The sequence below is a fragment of the Brachyhypopomus gauderio genome, chromosome 3, assembly GCF_052324685.1.
Source record: "Brachyhypopomus gauderio isolate BG-103 chromosome 3, BGAUD_0.2, whole genome shotgun sequence".
Lineage (NCBI taxonomy): Eukaryota > Metazoa > Chordata > Actinopteri > Gymnotiformes > Hypopomidae > Brachyhypopomus > Brachyhypopomus gauderio.
The window spans coordinates 10,180,536-10,197,172 of record NC_135213.1 but is presented as its reverse complement, the minus strand read 5'-3'; the positions used below and the strand labels follow the sequence as shown (position 1 = coordinate 10,197,172).

At 45.7% G+C, this 16,637-nt stretch overlaps 1 protein-coding gene across 7 annotated transcripts in view; it reads left to right on the top strand.

Moving 5' to 3' along the window:
• Positions 1-1,922: 1,922 nt before the first annotated feature.
• baiap2b (BAR/IMD domain containing adaptor protein 2b) overlaps positions 1,923-16,637 on the top strand; it is a 53,679-nt gene continuing 38,964 nt past the window's right edge. For 4 of the 7 annotated variants that reach the window (XM_076999400.1, XM_076999401.1, XM_076999405.1 and 1 more), the window contains exons 1-3: positions 1,923-2,197; positions 12,594-12,669; positions 16,402-16,488. In XM_076999400.1, the coding sequence (XP_076855515.1) occupies positions 2,126-2,197; positions 12,594-12,669; positions 16,402-16,488 (235 nt within the window). In that variant the 5' untranslated portion in view covers positions 1,923-2,125. Of the gene's footprint in view, positions 2,198-3,846; positions 4,455-8,145; positions 8,217-12,593; positions 12,670-16,401; positions 16,489-16,637 lie in introns of those variants that run through there. The other 3 variants (XM_076999403.1, XM_076999402.1, XM_076999404.1) reach the window with 3 other exon arrangements.

The window sequence follows — 16,637 nt, the reverse complement described above, 5'->3', positions numbered from 1 at the left end:
TTGCTTCGAGTGGGATTTTTGCAGATATATTTTTGGAGAAGATCCACACGGTTTTTCCAGGGAGTGGGTGGGTGGCAGTGGTGTGGGTTGGGCAGGCAGATGCAGCCCCCCCCCCCCCCCCCCCCCTTAATCTGTTTTCCTATTTTATTTATTTTGCCTTTCATTTTCTGTTTTTTTTTGGCATTTTAGTTATTTTTGGCTGAAGCACCGGTGTTATTGAACTTTTTTTCTAGAGGTTTTTTTTGTAAACCTGTATTTGAATGTGCTTACTGTGTAGGATGGCCATTGTTGTGGAGGTGGGTAAGTGTGTGGGTAATGTAAGAGTGGGTCGCCTGGACTGGCCAACCAGAGCTCAGTATGAATCAGACCTTCACACTCTCACCAGACAACAGGTCGAGAGCAGTGAACAGCAGTGGTGTTTTCTGAGAAAGAGTGGTTGGAAAACAAAGTATAATATCTTTATATCGTTAAGACATAAGCAATTGCTATGATATCCCTGGTGGTTATATGATGAGATGTATAGCTATTTTTACTCAGAAGGAAAGCCTGATTCATTGACATCTATATATGATCTACTCCAACCAAACCTGAAATGCAATGATGCTGCTGATTATGTTTACACTGGATTGATCATGAAATGCACATTCATTCGAATAGAGAGCTTTTCAAAATTCAGTCCACAAGTTAGAAGACCTGATCACTGTCTATCTGAGCTGCCACCCCAGTGTGTTAAGTTTTGCTCTAATACCTTCAGTCTGGTTCCCTTTTTCTAGGGTAATGAGTAACTTGCATGTAGTGATGTGTTACTAACATTGTGTTACTAAAACTGACCATCCTCTGAAACAGCCCCGTCAGGTTTTTTTTTTTTTTTTTGCAGAATGTATTGGAATGCTCAGAGAATCTCTCCTGATCTAGTCTGGATCACACCACTTAGTTTCAGACTGCTATATGCTCTTTTGAAATGGTTGACATTTGTTTGTGCTCGTCATTCACCACTGGAGTCACTCCTCAGAATTAGTTCAGCTCTAATAGGGTTTAACATCTCAACGATCATTCTGAGAATAACATATTCTGATTAGTTATTTACTCAACAACTTTGTTAACAGACATTAAATAGCACGTCCACAATCAGTTGATCTTGCCTACATCAGACATCAGAGCGTCCGAGAGGGAATGGGCGCATGACAGTAGTCTATTTTCTTGACCTTTCCACCACACGAGAAAACGCCGCTGAAAACGTCTCCTTTTGAAATGGGAAAACAGCGGAACGTTTTTAAAGCATTTTAAAAGGCCAGTAAACGCGTCTCGTAATTGAAGGGTCGAGACAACGACGCTCAAGTGGGCCGTGGCCGTGGTGGGGCGCTGGGATTCCCGCCTACATACGCGCTGCCCCCGCGAGGAATCCGCAGTGCTCACCGTCACCACGGTCCTGCGCCCACCGGTGTAATTCTGAACGATAAAGAACCACACGACGTGTGAAATACACAGTGAAAGAGGTTTTACATTGTAAAGTTTTACGTTATTACTATGAATGCTGTGGTTTGGGTACTAAAGCATATCGCTCGTATCACATGTATGGCAGTATTCTTCTGTCAGCAGTGATAGCGTTCCGGTATTCGGTGAGGTAATTCACCACCCTGCCCAAATAGCTGTATTAACACATCTGCGCTGTAGTTTTATACGGGAACAGAGAACAGGATCGATTGAAATCACAAAACCACTCAATTTTAGTGTCTGTGTAAGGATGTAGTGATATAGTGAGCTATAAGAGCAGTGCGGCTCAGTGAATTGTAACATAGAGAGGCGCTGGGCGCACAGCGCCAGCAGCATGAATGGTGTGGTACTCGGGAGTGGGCGGAGCTCTCGCGAGGGGAGGCGGAGTCCGTTTGAATCGCACGCGCATTCCCGGTGACGAGGGCAGCTCTCGCCGTGGCTTCCGAGCGTGGCGGCTGTGCGTGGGCCGGTGTGGGTGCAGTGAGACGGTCCCGTATAAAAAGCCCGGTTTGTGTCCCAGCTCGCGCATCCGATCGCAGTGTCAGGACTCATCCGCACCGTCTCGCGCAGCGCTGAAGTTTTACGTCCGTTTCTTCGGAACCGTTTTTCTCGTGGTAGGGAATTCCTGTCCATGGTTCTGACTGAAGCCTCCAAGATGTCTAGAGCCGACGAGGTGCACCGTATAACGGAGAACGTCTACAAGGTGAGTGAGTCACCGGTTCCGTTATTCACGAACCCACACACAACTAGTGCGCCACCACACGTAGACCTGTTTTGTAAGAATACAGTGAATACTCTGTGAAGTTTTTTTTAAGTGTTTTAACTTCGTACACTGATGCGTGACTCCCTCCGACTGAACACACCAAAGTGATGAATGGTGATGAATGGTGATGAATGGGTGGTTTTACTCTTAAACCTCTTAAATCACTTTCCGTACCAGTGTCACTGTTTTTGTGTCCGTGCACGTTGTACTTTACAGTGTACTCCTACTGAACTTCAGCATTTACAAATGAATGGTTTCCAATACTAGTCTGTCAAGTTATTTAACTGTAGAACAGTTCGGCTAATTCTTCTTGAATTCTTGGCGGCTGTGAGTTCGGCCGTGTAGGCTCGTGCGCGTGTGCGCGCGGCTGTGAGTTCGGCCGTGTAGGCTCGTGCGCGCGATCGTGTACTCGCGTGTTTGTTTTGCTGTACGTTTGAAAGCGTCGAGCCGAGACTCGGTGAAACAGACGGTGCGTGTGTGAATCCCACTTGCGTGAGTGACTAATGCGCGCTGTCTCTGAGAGCGGAGCGGTCTCCTCCTTCTCCGTGGGATACACTATGCACTTTTGTCGTATCCAACTGTTCCCTAGGGGTACTACAACTTCGGGCAGGTGTAATCTGACTCTTACACAAAGCGACTCATCCGATGCCTCTAAATCCCGATAGCAGTTGCGGCTGACCTAATGATGCGTTAAGGGTCTTAAATGTCCACGCTGTTAAACCCGACATACATAGATTTTTCCCCCATGTTCAGCACAGAGAAGTAGGAAATTGAGCAGCGTTTCCGTGGTGAATGCCAGCAGAGAAACGTAGGCAGACAGGTTTGCTGTTCACTGAATTCACACCCCCCCATCACGGTCTGCGTGATACTTCAATTAACGCTTCTCCCCGAGGAACTCCATGTCACGGAGGGGTCAAGAATTTCATTACATTACTGTAAGATGCTAAAACATCTAGAAGATCTTAAGCTTTGCAAGTGTCAGTCCCTTTTGGGACAGAGCCACAGAGCCCTAGATTTAGGATTATATCTCTGCAAGAAAGTACTTTTACATTTTGTATGACTGTGCTCAAATGCATTGAGACACTGCTTCCTGTAACTGCGAATAAGATGTCTTTGGTCAGAAGCTGAACAGGCTTTAATTTATGTTGCTGTATTTTGCTTAAATGTATGGCCAATCATAAAGGAGAGAAGGCCCCTGAGTGAAATTGAAGCTACATGTCTTGTCAGATTTAATGAATTGTTTTTTTAGGGACAGGAAAGTATCAGAGTCTGTTAGAAATCAACAGAGTGCACCCTGTAGACATTAGTGAGTAAGCAGCTACAGTGGAGTGATGTAGGGCTGGATAAACTGCAGCAAGGACGCAGCTGTGGCTGTGGTGGTTGAGCTGTGGCATCGTTATTTCACAGGCCTGTGGTGAAGGGTGGGGAGGTTTGTTGAGAGGAGGCAGTGCAGTTTGAGCTAATGAGAAGGTTTTGCTTATGTGTGTGTGTGTGTGTGTGTGTGTGTGTGTGTGTGTGTGTGTGTGTGTGTGTGTGTGTGTGTGTTGGCTTTTGTTTTCCTCCTTCCTGCTGCTCATTTCTTTGAGAAGGCAGAGTATAATTTCAGGGACTCTCAGGTGATGGTTCTAACCCCTGCTGTTGGGGTGGGGGGTGGCTGGGTATATTGGACGAGATGGATGGCGACTGCCACCGGTAGGAGTGCCTGAAGGCTCAGCGGGGAGGTAAACGACACCAGCTGACCTGAGAACAGACGCAGAATGGCTCATTTGCTAAGCTCAGGCTGGCTGCCAGTCTCGATGCGCTGACACAAGGGCTCAGTCTCGTCCAGTCTGTCAGACTGTCTCTCCCAGATCACATGTGTGTGCGTGACGGACCGGCCTGCACTGAAACATGGTTTTAAGGTTGCTGCTATGTTCTTAAGAATTATAGATGGCACAGTGTAGACATTCGTTGGACTGTGGTTTTCTGTATTTGGGGGTGTGTTTGTTTTTTTTTTTTTTCCTTTAGTGAAGATGGATTGATTGTGCATGTTTGTGTGCGTGTGTGTTTGTGCATGTGTGCGTGTGTGTTTGTGAGAGAGAGAGAAGGTTGGCCTGGCAGATGCTTACTAATCTCAGTCTCATGAAGAGTGAAGGCTCCTGTCTGTGCTCACGACTGACTCAGCCAGAGTGAGTGGGTAGCGTCTCACAGTCTGAACGTGAGTATGTGTGCATGCGTGTGTGGGTCCACCTTAGCTCCTGCCCCAGAGTGAGTGGGTGGTGTCTCCTATGCCACATAAGTGTGAGTGTGGTGTGTGTGTGTGTGTGTGTGTGTGTGTGTTTCGGCCATCATCTTTTTTCCACTCAGGCCTCTGGATCTCCCAACCCACTTTCTTAAGAGTGATTCATTTCTCTGTTGTTGCGTTGTTGTGTTGTGTTGTTGTGTTGTGTTGTTGTGGTGAAACTTATCAAACTCTTTGGTGTTTTCTTCATCTGTGACTGTTGTCAGCCCATTAAGCAGTGATTCTGTGATGGCAAGAGAGATGAGGACAGAGAAGTGAGAGGTGTGGGTGAACAAGTCACGACATGTACACACACATGTACACACACATGTACACACACATGTACACACACATGCATACATGATTACAGTGTTCTATGTATGACACATTTAGCATAACATGACCACTGGCACAGGTTTGTGTCAGGAGGTTTTCAGACCAGTCGTTGTGAGGTAAAGACTGTATGTGTGTTTCCCGATAAGTGTTAAAGTGTTCAAATTCCAGTCAGATTTGTGACAGAATGACTAGTTTTGGGTGAAGCTGGGATCTGAGTGGAGCTGGTTTTGGGTGGAGCAGGGATTTGGGTGAAGCTGGTTTGGGGTTGGTTTTAACACTGGTGTCATAGAACAGGAGGCTGTCTGCAGTCTGTATGACAGTGATATGTGGGTGGTCTCTGTCCTTGTCTCTGACACTCCACTCTCTTGACATATAGCTTATGTCGTTTGTACTCAATACACTGCACATTACATGCTGTCCTTACCATTCTTGCTTTTGGCACTGGGCCAGAGACCGAATGCCTTTTATCAAGCATATTTCTAGTGCTGTTGGTCCTCAAATTCCTTATAGCAAAAATAACATGCTTTAAATGGACCCTAAACCTTCTGTGGAGGAGTGCTAAAGCAAGCGCAGTGCCAGCCTGCTCTATTCTAAAGCCCTGTCATATAGCGCTTCTAGAACGGATGGTCTAGTACAGTATATCTTTAGACCAGGTTCTCTACAAGGCTACATGTCTGACCCGTTCTGACTCTCTGTAATGTAATAAAACCTGGCATGTTTTTTAACTGCTGTGCCTGGGGTGGGGGGGGGGGGGGGGGGGGGCTTCCTTTTGGGTCTTGGTCCTCCCAAGGTTTCTTCTTTAGTTGTGCCCAGGGACTTTGTTTATTAGAGACCTGGTAATTTTGGTAACGCTGCATTGTAATAACATTGAATTGTACAAAGTTCTATATAAATATATTGGACACGACTTGAGTCTTGACATTAATTGACACCCTGAATTCTTTCAGTGTGATCTGAATCCAGTTCCTCATTGCCCTAACAAGTGGCCATGTTTCAGTGATAGCTGACATACCAAATATGCACACAGTTCATCTCAAGTTTATGGAACATATTATTTAACATTTATATGCTTAATAGTGCATTTGCCACTCAGCCTGTGGTTGAGATCACTTTAAGGAACTAACACATTCTGCAGGTTAAAGTCTGATATCTGTAAACCGGACCTCAGGCTCTTTGGTTCTGTAACCAGCAGAGCAGCATTCTCCTCATCGTTGGCATGACATCACCCCCAGGTAGCGTTGGGGCTGCAGGTGTCTCAACACATGGAGTAACAGAGTGGTCTGACTGTCTAAACAGCCGCTGCACAAAGGTGGAGAGCTTTGCTGTAGGTGTGGGAAGGATGTGGTGTATAATTCCCTTTCATCTGGGATGAAGTTATATGCTATTTCTTCTTTTGTTTGGAGAGAAATTGTGAAAGACAGAGGCTGCCACTGTCAACCGTTGTGTGTGTGTGTGTGTGTGTGTGTGTGTGTGCGTGCGCAAGTTTGTGTTGTCACAGTATGAGTTATGCAGGTGAGAAGTGACCTGATTGTGCTCTGTCAGGTGAGGACACTGAGGCGAGCAGGACATAGCTGACAGGGACAGAGTGTCTCCTACTGAACACGTCCTCCTGAATTTCATGTCTATTCACACAAGATTCCACAAGATGCTGACAAGTTTGCACAAAATCAGACACACGCTCACACACTCTCATGACAAGTGCAGTTGACACGCACAATATCCAGTTGTTGCTGAGAGGTCTTCCAAAGAAAAAGCTCTTCTGTACCCAAGAAAGTGAAGTTCACTAATACTGCATTCAGATCAGAGGAACATAGGAATGAAGAATGTAATCTAATCAGTAATGACATGGTAATATCCAGATTAGACCTAATCACAGGTTAGATTGGTGAGTCTTAAGCACAGTGCTCAGGTCAAACTGTCAAGCTCGCTCTTACCCAGGAGTCAGATGTCATCACATTGTGACAAACCAGTTTGACAAACAATAAACTGCACGTTAACCACGTTAAGTGACTACTTGATATCGCTGGTCTTAAGGCATTTGAAATAGGCTGTTTCATCTTGCTGCTATGACCTATTTTGTGCTCAGCACCGTGATGGACCAAAATAAATATATCTTCAAAGATTAGATCTGGGACAATAATGCTTCTGTCTCACACCAAAGCCTCTCATCTGTCTGTGGGGTGACATTTTGGCTCAGGCATCCTGCTTTTGATTCAGTGGACTAATGGGCTCCCTTGGCAGCCATATTGGATCTAATTTGGTGGAAAGAGGGAGTCTGTAATGAGAGTAATCTCACTGTTGTGGTCTTTGTGGATGCAGATTGGCAGGGCATGCTCTGTGGAGATGAAGAGGAGGGATGGAGAGATACAAGGATGAGTGGAAGAGGAGGAAGAGGAGGAAAGAGTTAGGCTGCTTAGATGGGGTTTGTGCTGGACCTAGTTTATGTAAGGGAGTGAAGAAGTAAAGGTGATAGAGAGGAGCAGATCACACACACACACACACACACACACACACACACACACACACACACACACACACACACACACACACACACACACACACACACACACACACACACACACACACACACACACACACACACACACATTATTGCACATCTCTTTATAGATTACTGGTTACCAAGGTCTGTAATTTGATGTAGGGCATAAGAGTAGAACATGTGCATGACGGTACTTTGTGATTGAAAAGGGACTCCTATTCAAGCAGCATTATTCAAGCTTGGAGTTGAATGAAGGGTGTATGAGATAAAGAGAAAGGTGTGTGTGTGTGTGTGTGTGTGTGTGTGTGTGTGTGTGTGTGTGTGTGTGTGTGTGTGTGTGTGTGTGTGTGAGTGATCTTTGTAAATTCCTCGAGCAAAATGCTATGCAATGAATTCTAATCTGAATTTCCAGGATCACACACACACACGCACACGCACACGCACACGCACACACACACACACACACACACACACACACACACACACACACACACTCTTCATCCTGCACATTCACATGTACCAGCACATGGGTCATTGATAAACGCATCCTCATTGTTACTTTAATTCAAATCTCAATTTGAATTAAAGCTCAAATGAGTTTGTGCTGTTGAAATGTCACAAAGCTGCTGCCTCTATTGCTTTTTCTCTGAATGGAACAAGGTGTTCCTCCGGATGATCCCATTCACAGGCAGTACTGACTAGCTAAAAGCAACTCCATGTGAAACCCCCCCTTATTTGCGATGAGGTGGTATAGCCCGAATGTGCGGATAATGGGAACACACTGCAGCAAGGACGGAGTTGCGGGGGGAATTCCGACACAGCCAAATATGGGCACGGAAGTCTTTCTCTCTCACCTCGCTAAGGTGGGATTCGCACTGCTGCTGTTATGTGGAGGTGGTGGGCGCCCGCGCGTACGCTGTCACACACACACACACACACACACACACACACACACACACACACACACACACACACACACACACACACACACACACTCTGTGCAGGAAAGAGCTCATCTGAAATGCAAATCAGGAAGGTTGCGGATATTTCTCGGTTGAGTCTCGGTGGAACAGGTCTGCTTCATCCGCCTGGTCTCTGGCTGCAGCCAGCAGTGGCCACTAATAGATGAGTGCCTAGGGAGAAATACTGTCAGTCAAGTGCTGTGAGCAACTGATATGAGATCAGCTCCTCGGGTTCTGACCAATTCTGCATCATAGTGAATAAAACAGAACAACTGGTCCAGAGTCAGCTACTCATATTAGTATGCGAGTAGGTTTTTTTCACCATTGCAAGAAGAATAGTGGTACAATGGTAAAATTCTTAAACATTTAAGTAACACTAAGCTGTGTAAGACTTTGTGTACAGAGATCAAGTCAGTAGTCAGTAAACATTTCATTTGTAAGGAGACAAGAATTCTACTTGACTCTGAGGTCAAATCTAATGCTCATGTGCTATATTGAAGTCACTTAAATGTGTAAGACATTGTATGTTAGATCATTTTAGTTAGCATCAACACGTGATGTAGCTGATGTGTGAATAGCATATAGTTAAACGATGGAATGAAACGGAATTCTATTAAAAGTGTCCTATAAAGTGGTTTTTTTTTACGTGTATCTTTGGATGGCTTTTTTAGGTTTGATTGATGTGTGGCAGTTCTGAAATACAGCATATATCTGCATATGTGAGATGTGTGTGTGTGTGTCAGTCAGTGAGTTTAAAAGTTGGGGTAATCTTGATTTCATCTTGTCTAGCTAAAACTCTGAAATCATAACAATTCATTCATGTTGATTGGTAGGAATTAACCTTAATATAATCAGATGATCCGTAAAGGTAAAGGTAGACTCACAATAAAGGTAAAGGTAGACTCACAATATAACATAAATATCGACTCTAAAATGTTTCACACATTTGAACAGTTTTTTACTGGCATTTCAGCTGAGGTTGTGGTGTCATATATGTACAGGTATTTGCGTGCATTTGCACGTGACATTTGTTTGTCTTCTTAAGTATGTGGTCAAACAAGTTGTTTCCATTTTTAATAAGAGTTCAATCGTGCCATCTGTCCCTGTGCCAAGGCTCCTCTGTTCTTGCTCTGACCTTGACTATCCCATGTTTAACTGTTCTTGATAACAGCTCTGTTTTTTAGTCTCAGATTAAACAGTTATACGTAGTTGCAGCTGTCTGGTGATTAAGTCTCAACCCCCCCTCAGACACTCACATTTGGGTCACAGTGACCTCTCTCTTCTGTTTGACCTCTGCATGTATGTCATGGAACGGAAGTTCAGATCTCAATATCCAACCAGACATAACAATCTGGTTACATGAGGCTGAGGTATTTTACATACTGGATTCTCAAATATGTCCAAGTGTAATATTTTAATATGAATTTATTAGAATGTTATTAATTGACCATGGAAGAAATTAAGTTCCTTTCCAAATTAAATGCTTTTTTGTTTGATGGATTATATCAAATAATACACCAGATTATAGAGTAGTTTGTTTAATAGGTGAATTGTATCTTAGCTGCAACTGTAAATGTAGCTGTAATCTTCTGTATTGAGATTATTTAAATCATACTTGATACATAATTATTATTTGTTCAATAATTTCACCAGCACAGCTGAGATGTGGCAGTCTTATCATTAGAGTATTGCAGAGGTGCTCTACTTAAGCTGAGATGTGGCAGTCTTATCATTAGAGTATTGCAGAGGTGCTCTACTTAAGCTGAGATGTGGCAGTCTTATCATTAGAGTATTGCAGAGGTGCTCTACTTAAGCTGAGATGTGGCAGTCTTATCATTAGAGTATTGCAGAGGTGCTCTACTTAAGCTGAGATGTTCTACTTAAAACTGGCAGATCCTCCAGTTTGTTTGGTTTTGTTTTTCTAGTGAAAAAAACTGGTTCTCAAAACGGACAGGAAATGGAGTTTGTAATGGTTCATGGTCGGATGCAGGTCTTGGTATTCTGCAGTGTATTTTTATCCCAGAGCTTTGCATGCAGGGCAGTCAAGGCATTTATTAGAATGTTTCAGTGTGGTTAATGTAATATGTGAAGCAGTGCGTATGAGAACCTCACTACAAAGCAGAGCGGGTCGGTGTGTTTTAGTGATTTCCAGCCCCAGTCTTCCTCTGGTGGCCCTGAGTCAGGAGAAGTGATGGTGCTGACTGCAGTGCTCTCTAGAGCACGCTGTGTCTGTGTGCCATAGGTGTGCACTGTGGGCTCTTAGACGGCTCTTTCTCTGGGTCTCCTCCACGCCGCCCAGACGCGTTCCCAGCCTGCTCGTCTGCCTCTCTCACTTGTGTGTGTGTTTGATGTGGGGTTGATCAGCATAGCTGGAGCAAGGTCCTGTTTGAGTCATCATGTGCAGTGACTGATGGATTATATAAAGACCTGCATGGCGAGATGTGGGGGACTGGAGCACAAGACATTTCTGCATGACCTTCACATGTCAGAATGCTACTGTAATGATTTTCCTGCGCTCCTTCTTCTGCGGGGGCTCCGGTGTCCCCTGCTTCTCCCTCACACTGCTTCCTGCACATGGGGTCAGCGGATGCTTTCATGTCCATGGCCTCTTGTTGCTGTCTGAGACTTTCTGAGTTAGACCCACCACCTAACTCAGTTCAGTGATCTATCTATCTATCTATCTATCTATCTATCTATCTATCTATCTATCTATCTATCTATCTATCTATCTATCTATCTATCTATCTATCTATCTATCTATCTATCTATCTATCTATCTATCTATCTATCTATCTATCTATCTATCTATCTATCTATGACCTTGTTTTTCCTGGAGTCTTGTTTTCCTCTGAAGTGGAACACGAGGAGACACTGAACAATTCCCAGGAAATCTGACGTTTTTTTGCCCTTAATTGAGTACACAAACAGCACCGCTGCAGCTCCGTCTGAAGAGTCTCTGGTGTTGAAGCCCACGCATGCTCATTACCGTCTCTTTACGGCTCTCCTGTCATCCTGTTGTTAAGCGCTTCGTTACCCTGCTCCGTCACACCTTCTGCCTTCCCCTTTGCTGAGTTCTTCTTTTTGGTGCTGGTTGCTGGGCTGAAGAACGTCCCCAGAAACCTTTCATTATCCCCTTTAGTGCGGTCACACATCTCCCCCTTTAATATGACCCCTTGTCTCCTCTTAATCCATTAGAAACCTACTGAAAGGTGGGCAGTGCCACTTGTGGGGGGGGAAAGGTTACACACTGTGTGACTAGCAGCTGTCTGAGCAGAAGGAGATTATTCTGATTCTCAGAACAATGGTCAGATGGAGTGGGTGGTGGAGGAGAGTTTTTTTGTTGTTGTTAATATATAAGTCCGGACGGGTTTTTAGACAGAACAGATGGAATGAAAAGGGTGGCTGTGAATGTGGGTGCGGGTGACTCAGTGTGAGAATGTAGGTTACCACGCACTCAAGCACCTCCTCTGCCAGCCCACAGCAACCCCTGCCTGGCTCACAGCCCTCCCCGCCCACCACGCTAATGAGCGCCTTCTGGTGGAGGGGAGGGAGGTGATCCTGAGTGTGTGTGTGTGTCTGTGTGTGGGTGTGTGTGTGTGTGTGTGTGTGTGTGTGTGTGTGTGTGTATGTGTGTTAGAAACATCAGAGGGGGCTTCAGTGACCTTGATACTAGAGTTAGTTCTAGAGTGAGTGAGTTGTGGATTCAAGCCGCATTGAATTTTGTAGCAAGCGAACTGGTCTGCCCCTGGCACTTGTCTAAACCACACAGTGGCCCTGACTACATGTGGGTGAGCCCCTGAGTCCTTGGTTCTGTGAAGCAGTGAATACTTTTACTGAAGAGGATCTTCATAGGTTAAGATCTGCTGGTTCTCCACAGGTCTTGAGTATTAGACAAGTGAAGACAGTGTTTTGGTTACCTTGATCATTATTAACCATTATTATCCTACTTCTTATTAAATAGAGAGTTTGTCCATTAAACTCAATATGTCTAAATGTTTTTCTTTGATCAACATGAAGTATGTGGTATCTCCACACCTGACTGCATCTCCAACCAAACCAACACGACTCAGGGTAGTTTGCGTTGGTCTGAACATCTGTGGTCTGAACAATGTTGTGGTGGTTCGTGTGTGAGATTTTGTTTTGTTGTGGGAGTGACCATATTTTCATGAACATGAATTTTCTGTTGTCTACTTTCAGTGGTGTGCATGTGTGTGTTTTTGTGTATGTAAACGTATTATACTGTTGTGGTAATCACAAGCCCCCGTGTTTCTGTTTCAGTCCATCATGGAGCAGTTCAACCCCTGCTTGAGAAACTTTGTGGCCATGGGAAAGACGTATGAGAAGGCTCTCTCCAGTGAGTACCCCTCCCTCTGACCACCCTGATTCATGCAGCCTCCTTCTAAGTTCACAGTGTCGAACTCATTTGCATACTCGTTGGGTAGACGCCACCCCTTTTAACAACTTTCAAATGCAGAGGGCTTCAGATGTTTACCAGGTTGGATTGTGTTTGTGGGCTCTGCATCAGCCTTCTACTAGGACTGACTTTTTCGGTAATGAGGCTTGCTTCTCTTGCTTGTCTAAAGTGTAGCGTTTATCCAGTTGGTGTGTTCTTAATGTTTAGTGTATGTTGAAACGTGCACTGTGTCTAAGGATGTCAACTTCCTCTCTGGTGGTGTCATGCAATGTTACATGTCAGAGTTCATCTGCACCTCCTGGCATCTCTCACCCATGCGTTGGCCATCTAACCCATCGTCCCTCCATTGCACCGAAGGCAAACCTTTCTCCATGCATATTTCTGTTTTGGCTTGTAACTGCATTTTATGGAATTGCCTTTATGTGGGCAAGGACAAGGATGAAGGGTGTTCACTGCAGAAATGTTCAGAAGCTGGCGTTAGCTGACTCGTACCGTGTGGTTGGCAGTCATAGCCACAACGCGTGCAGGTGAGTCAAAGCTCTCATGTGTGATGTGTGTCTGGGAAGTCATAGTCGTGACTGGTGAAGGCTGGGCCGTCATAGGCCAATTTCACGCAAGGGAGTCGTAGTGCAAACGCAGCTGGATCTGATGGTAGCGGCGGAGACGCGCACCAAGGAGGCCAGGGCGAACTTCACACTGGGTAGTCAACGCGCTGGTGCATCAGATGAATCAAAGCCGTGACGCACGCAGGGGAGTCATAGCTGAAATGTGCACAGGGAAGCAGGGAGGTGAGGTGGAGCAGTGGGCGGACAGAAGTAGGCCAGCCTGAGCTGTGAGAGTTAGCGCGTCCCATGGAGGGGGGAGGAAAAGGGGCCAGCAGGGGTATCCAGGACAAACATGGCCGACAGGCGGATGAAGGACGAGGGTGTTTTTGTAAAATCATGATCAGCACGCCTTGACAGTACGCAGCAGCCACTTCCTGTCTGCTCTCCTGTTTGCAGAATGCAAACATAAATGAATGTGTTTTTCTGAACATTACTATTGATCTGTAACACCTGGGCCATGACGTAAGGAACAAAAATGTATATCTGATGAGTTGTTATCTTTGTAATAAGATATGAAATTTAAAATTTGGTTGTTTAGTAGCCTGCACTATTTATTCTCATTACTGAACAGGAGACTATTTGGAATTGCAGTAGTTGTCGCTGTTTCAAACGAAAGATTTGTGGTTAGTTAAGCTTCAGGACCATGGACAAGGCTTATGCTTATTTTGATGGTTAAATTCTAGTTTTTCTGGCAATACACTACACTTCTCCTGGCAGCCTGAGTTTACCTTATGTAGCAAGAAACACAGTGGATGCTCTACAATTGTTCTGTGCATGAGTGCGTGTGTGCTTACACATTGGCGTGCGTGTGTGTGCATGAGTGCGTGTGTATGTGCGTGCGTGCGTGTGCGTGCATGCGCACGTGTGTGTGTCTCATACATATACCCATGCAGCCTTGCAGGTTAAAAATAACAGCAGCTACCCTCAGTTCCTGCCTGGGTTGCAGCCACAGTGTGTTGGAGGATCCACCTCAGGATGCCTGGCGGGTATTCACTGGAATAGTAAATATCCCAAATCTCCAGGCAGCAGACCGGAAACCCTCACCACCACATTAATGAGGGCTACAGATGGAGCCTTAAGGGCATTTTCAAAAGGAGAAAAGGTTTTCATGTAAACCAGCTGTTCACTGGTACAAAAGGAATCAAAGCAAATTAATGAGGTTTTCTTTTAAATGAACAGTAAGTTATGTGCTCTCCTGCTAATTTAGTGTTTTCTCTTGCTGTTACACATCTGAATCTTTCCTTCAGCTAATTGCCAAGCTAACCCGAGCTAACACAAGCTTACCTACGGTAGCCCAAGTGTTTGGGATCAAACAGAACATGGCACTGTGAAAGACTGGGTCCAGTGTGTGTCCAGGCCTGGATCTGAAGACACAAATGTAGGTCCATAGGATCTGATCGTGAGAGGTTGTTGGGGTTGTTGGGGCTTTAGCAGTCTGTTCTGCCAGGGGTCCGTATGCTTCTCCAGGTGGCTTCCAGAAGGTTCTGCACAAGTCGTCCTCACAGAGGAGTTCTGGCTGGAGAGGGCAGAGAAGTGGAGACTGTAAACCAGCATGGCTCAGAGGAGTCACAGCCGTAACACTCAGCAGTGGAGAGAGAGAGAGAGAGAGAGAGAGAGAGAGAGAGAGAGAGAGAGAGAGAGAGAGAGAGAGAGAGAGAGAGAGAGAGAGAGAGAGATGAGAGAGAGAGAGAGAGAGAGAGAGAGAGAGAGAGAGAGAGAGAGAGAGAGAGAGAGAGAGAGAGAGAGAGAGAGAGAGAGAGAGAGGAGAGAGAGAGAGAGAGAGAGAGAGAGAGAGAGAGAGAGAGAGAGAGAGAGAGAGAGAGAGAGAGAGAGAGAGAGAGAGAGAGAGAGAGAGAGAGAGAGAGAGAGAGAGAGAGAGAGAGAGAGAGAGAGAGAGAGAGATGAGAGAGAGAGAGAGAGAGAGAGAGAGAGAGACCAGCGTGCCTTTTTTAGGGGGCAGGTTGGGAGGTGGGGGCGAGGCGGATGAAACCGTTCTTTGTCATAAACCACAGCTGAGTGTAGAATGTGGGGCCATGTCCTGCGTCTGCACCCACAGTTGATCTGTTCCAACCTGATCAGAGCATTTTATTGCCTCTTGGCAAAGGTTTGTGTGTGTGTGTGTGTGTGTGTGTGTGTGTGTGTGTGTGTGTGTGTGTGCTATGAGCTGTGTTCATCATGCTCCAGTAATCCGCTTTTCGTCCTCGCGGTGCTGGAGCAGTGAAGCCCCCCAGATTTGAGGCCCTAATCTCTTCCTGAACTAGGCCACACGTCTCCCTGTGGCAGGCCTTTGTGCAGAGGCTGGCTGATGAGTGCGTGTGCTTGTCTGCTGACGGAGGGGCTAACGCACTACATCCACCTCTTCTGCTTGCCACCTCATTTGCATTGCAAATTGTGCTGACCCATGCATTTATGCCATAATTGGTGATTTTAGCTGTGTCATGGAGGGCACCGGCTTAATTTATTCAAATTATACGCCTTCTGAGCTCTTTGTGACTCATTTAATGGCAGTCAGACAGATTTGTACATTATGCTATAACCTTTGTTAAAACTTCGGAAACACTCAGAAGCTTCCGGTTCTTTTACCGTCATTGCCAGAGAGACACTCGTTCAGCAGCGTGTCTGCCAAAGCGCTATTCTCCTGTGGCTGTGTTGAGATGAGCTCCCTGACGCAGTGCTGACACAAGGGAGACCCAGAGCTCCCTGGTGAGGCACTGCAGGCAGGACCAGGAGAGGGTTCGGGCTATGCTTTGATCTCTGATGTAGAGCGAGTCGTCCGTTGGGGACATGGTACGAGTTGGAATCTCAGACTCCGCTCAGACTCTCAGACATCTCCTTTTGGGCTCAGGGAGAAGATTCGGCTTCTTCTGCATTGCTTGCCAACCCCAAGCCATCCCCTCCTACACTCCTTCAGAGCCATTGTAGATTACACTGATTTTTTAGGTTTCCCAACACCACACCTGTTATTTTCATAGAATACGGAAGCCAAGGGTTGAGTGATGGTCCGGGGGTCCGGGAGAGATGTAGAGCATTCCCATCTCTGATGTCCCAAATGCTTCCATGTTTTCAGGTGTGACATTTGCAGCAAAAGGCTACTTCGACGCTCTGGTGCGGATGGGTGAACTGGCCAGCGAGAGTCACGGCTCTAAGGACCTTGGTGAGTTATAGACTGTAGTTTGCAGTGCCCCCTGTGTTTGGGAGGGGGATTGCAAGGTTAATGGGCTTAAAGGTTCATATCTGAATGGTCTGAAATGTTTGATGCATAATGCACAGTGTGGCCATTTTAACATATAAAACCCAACACAC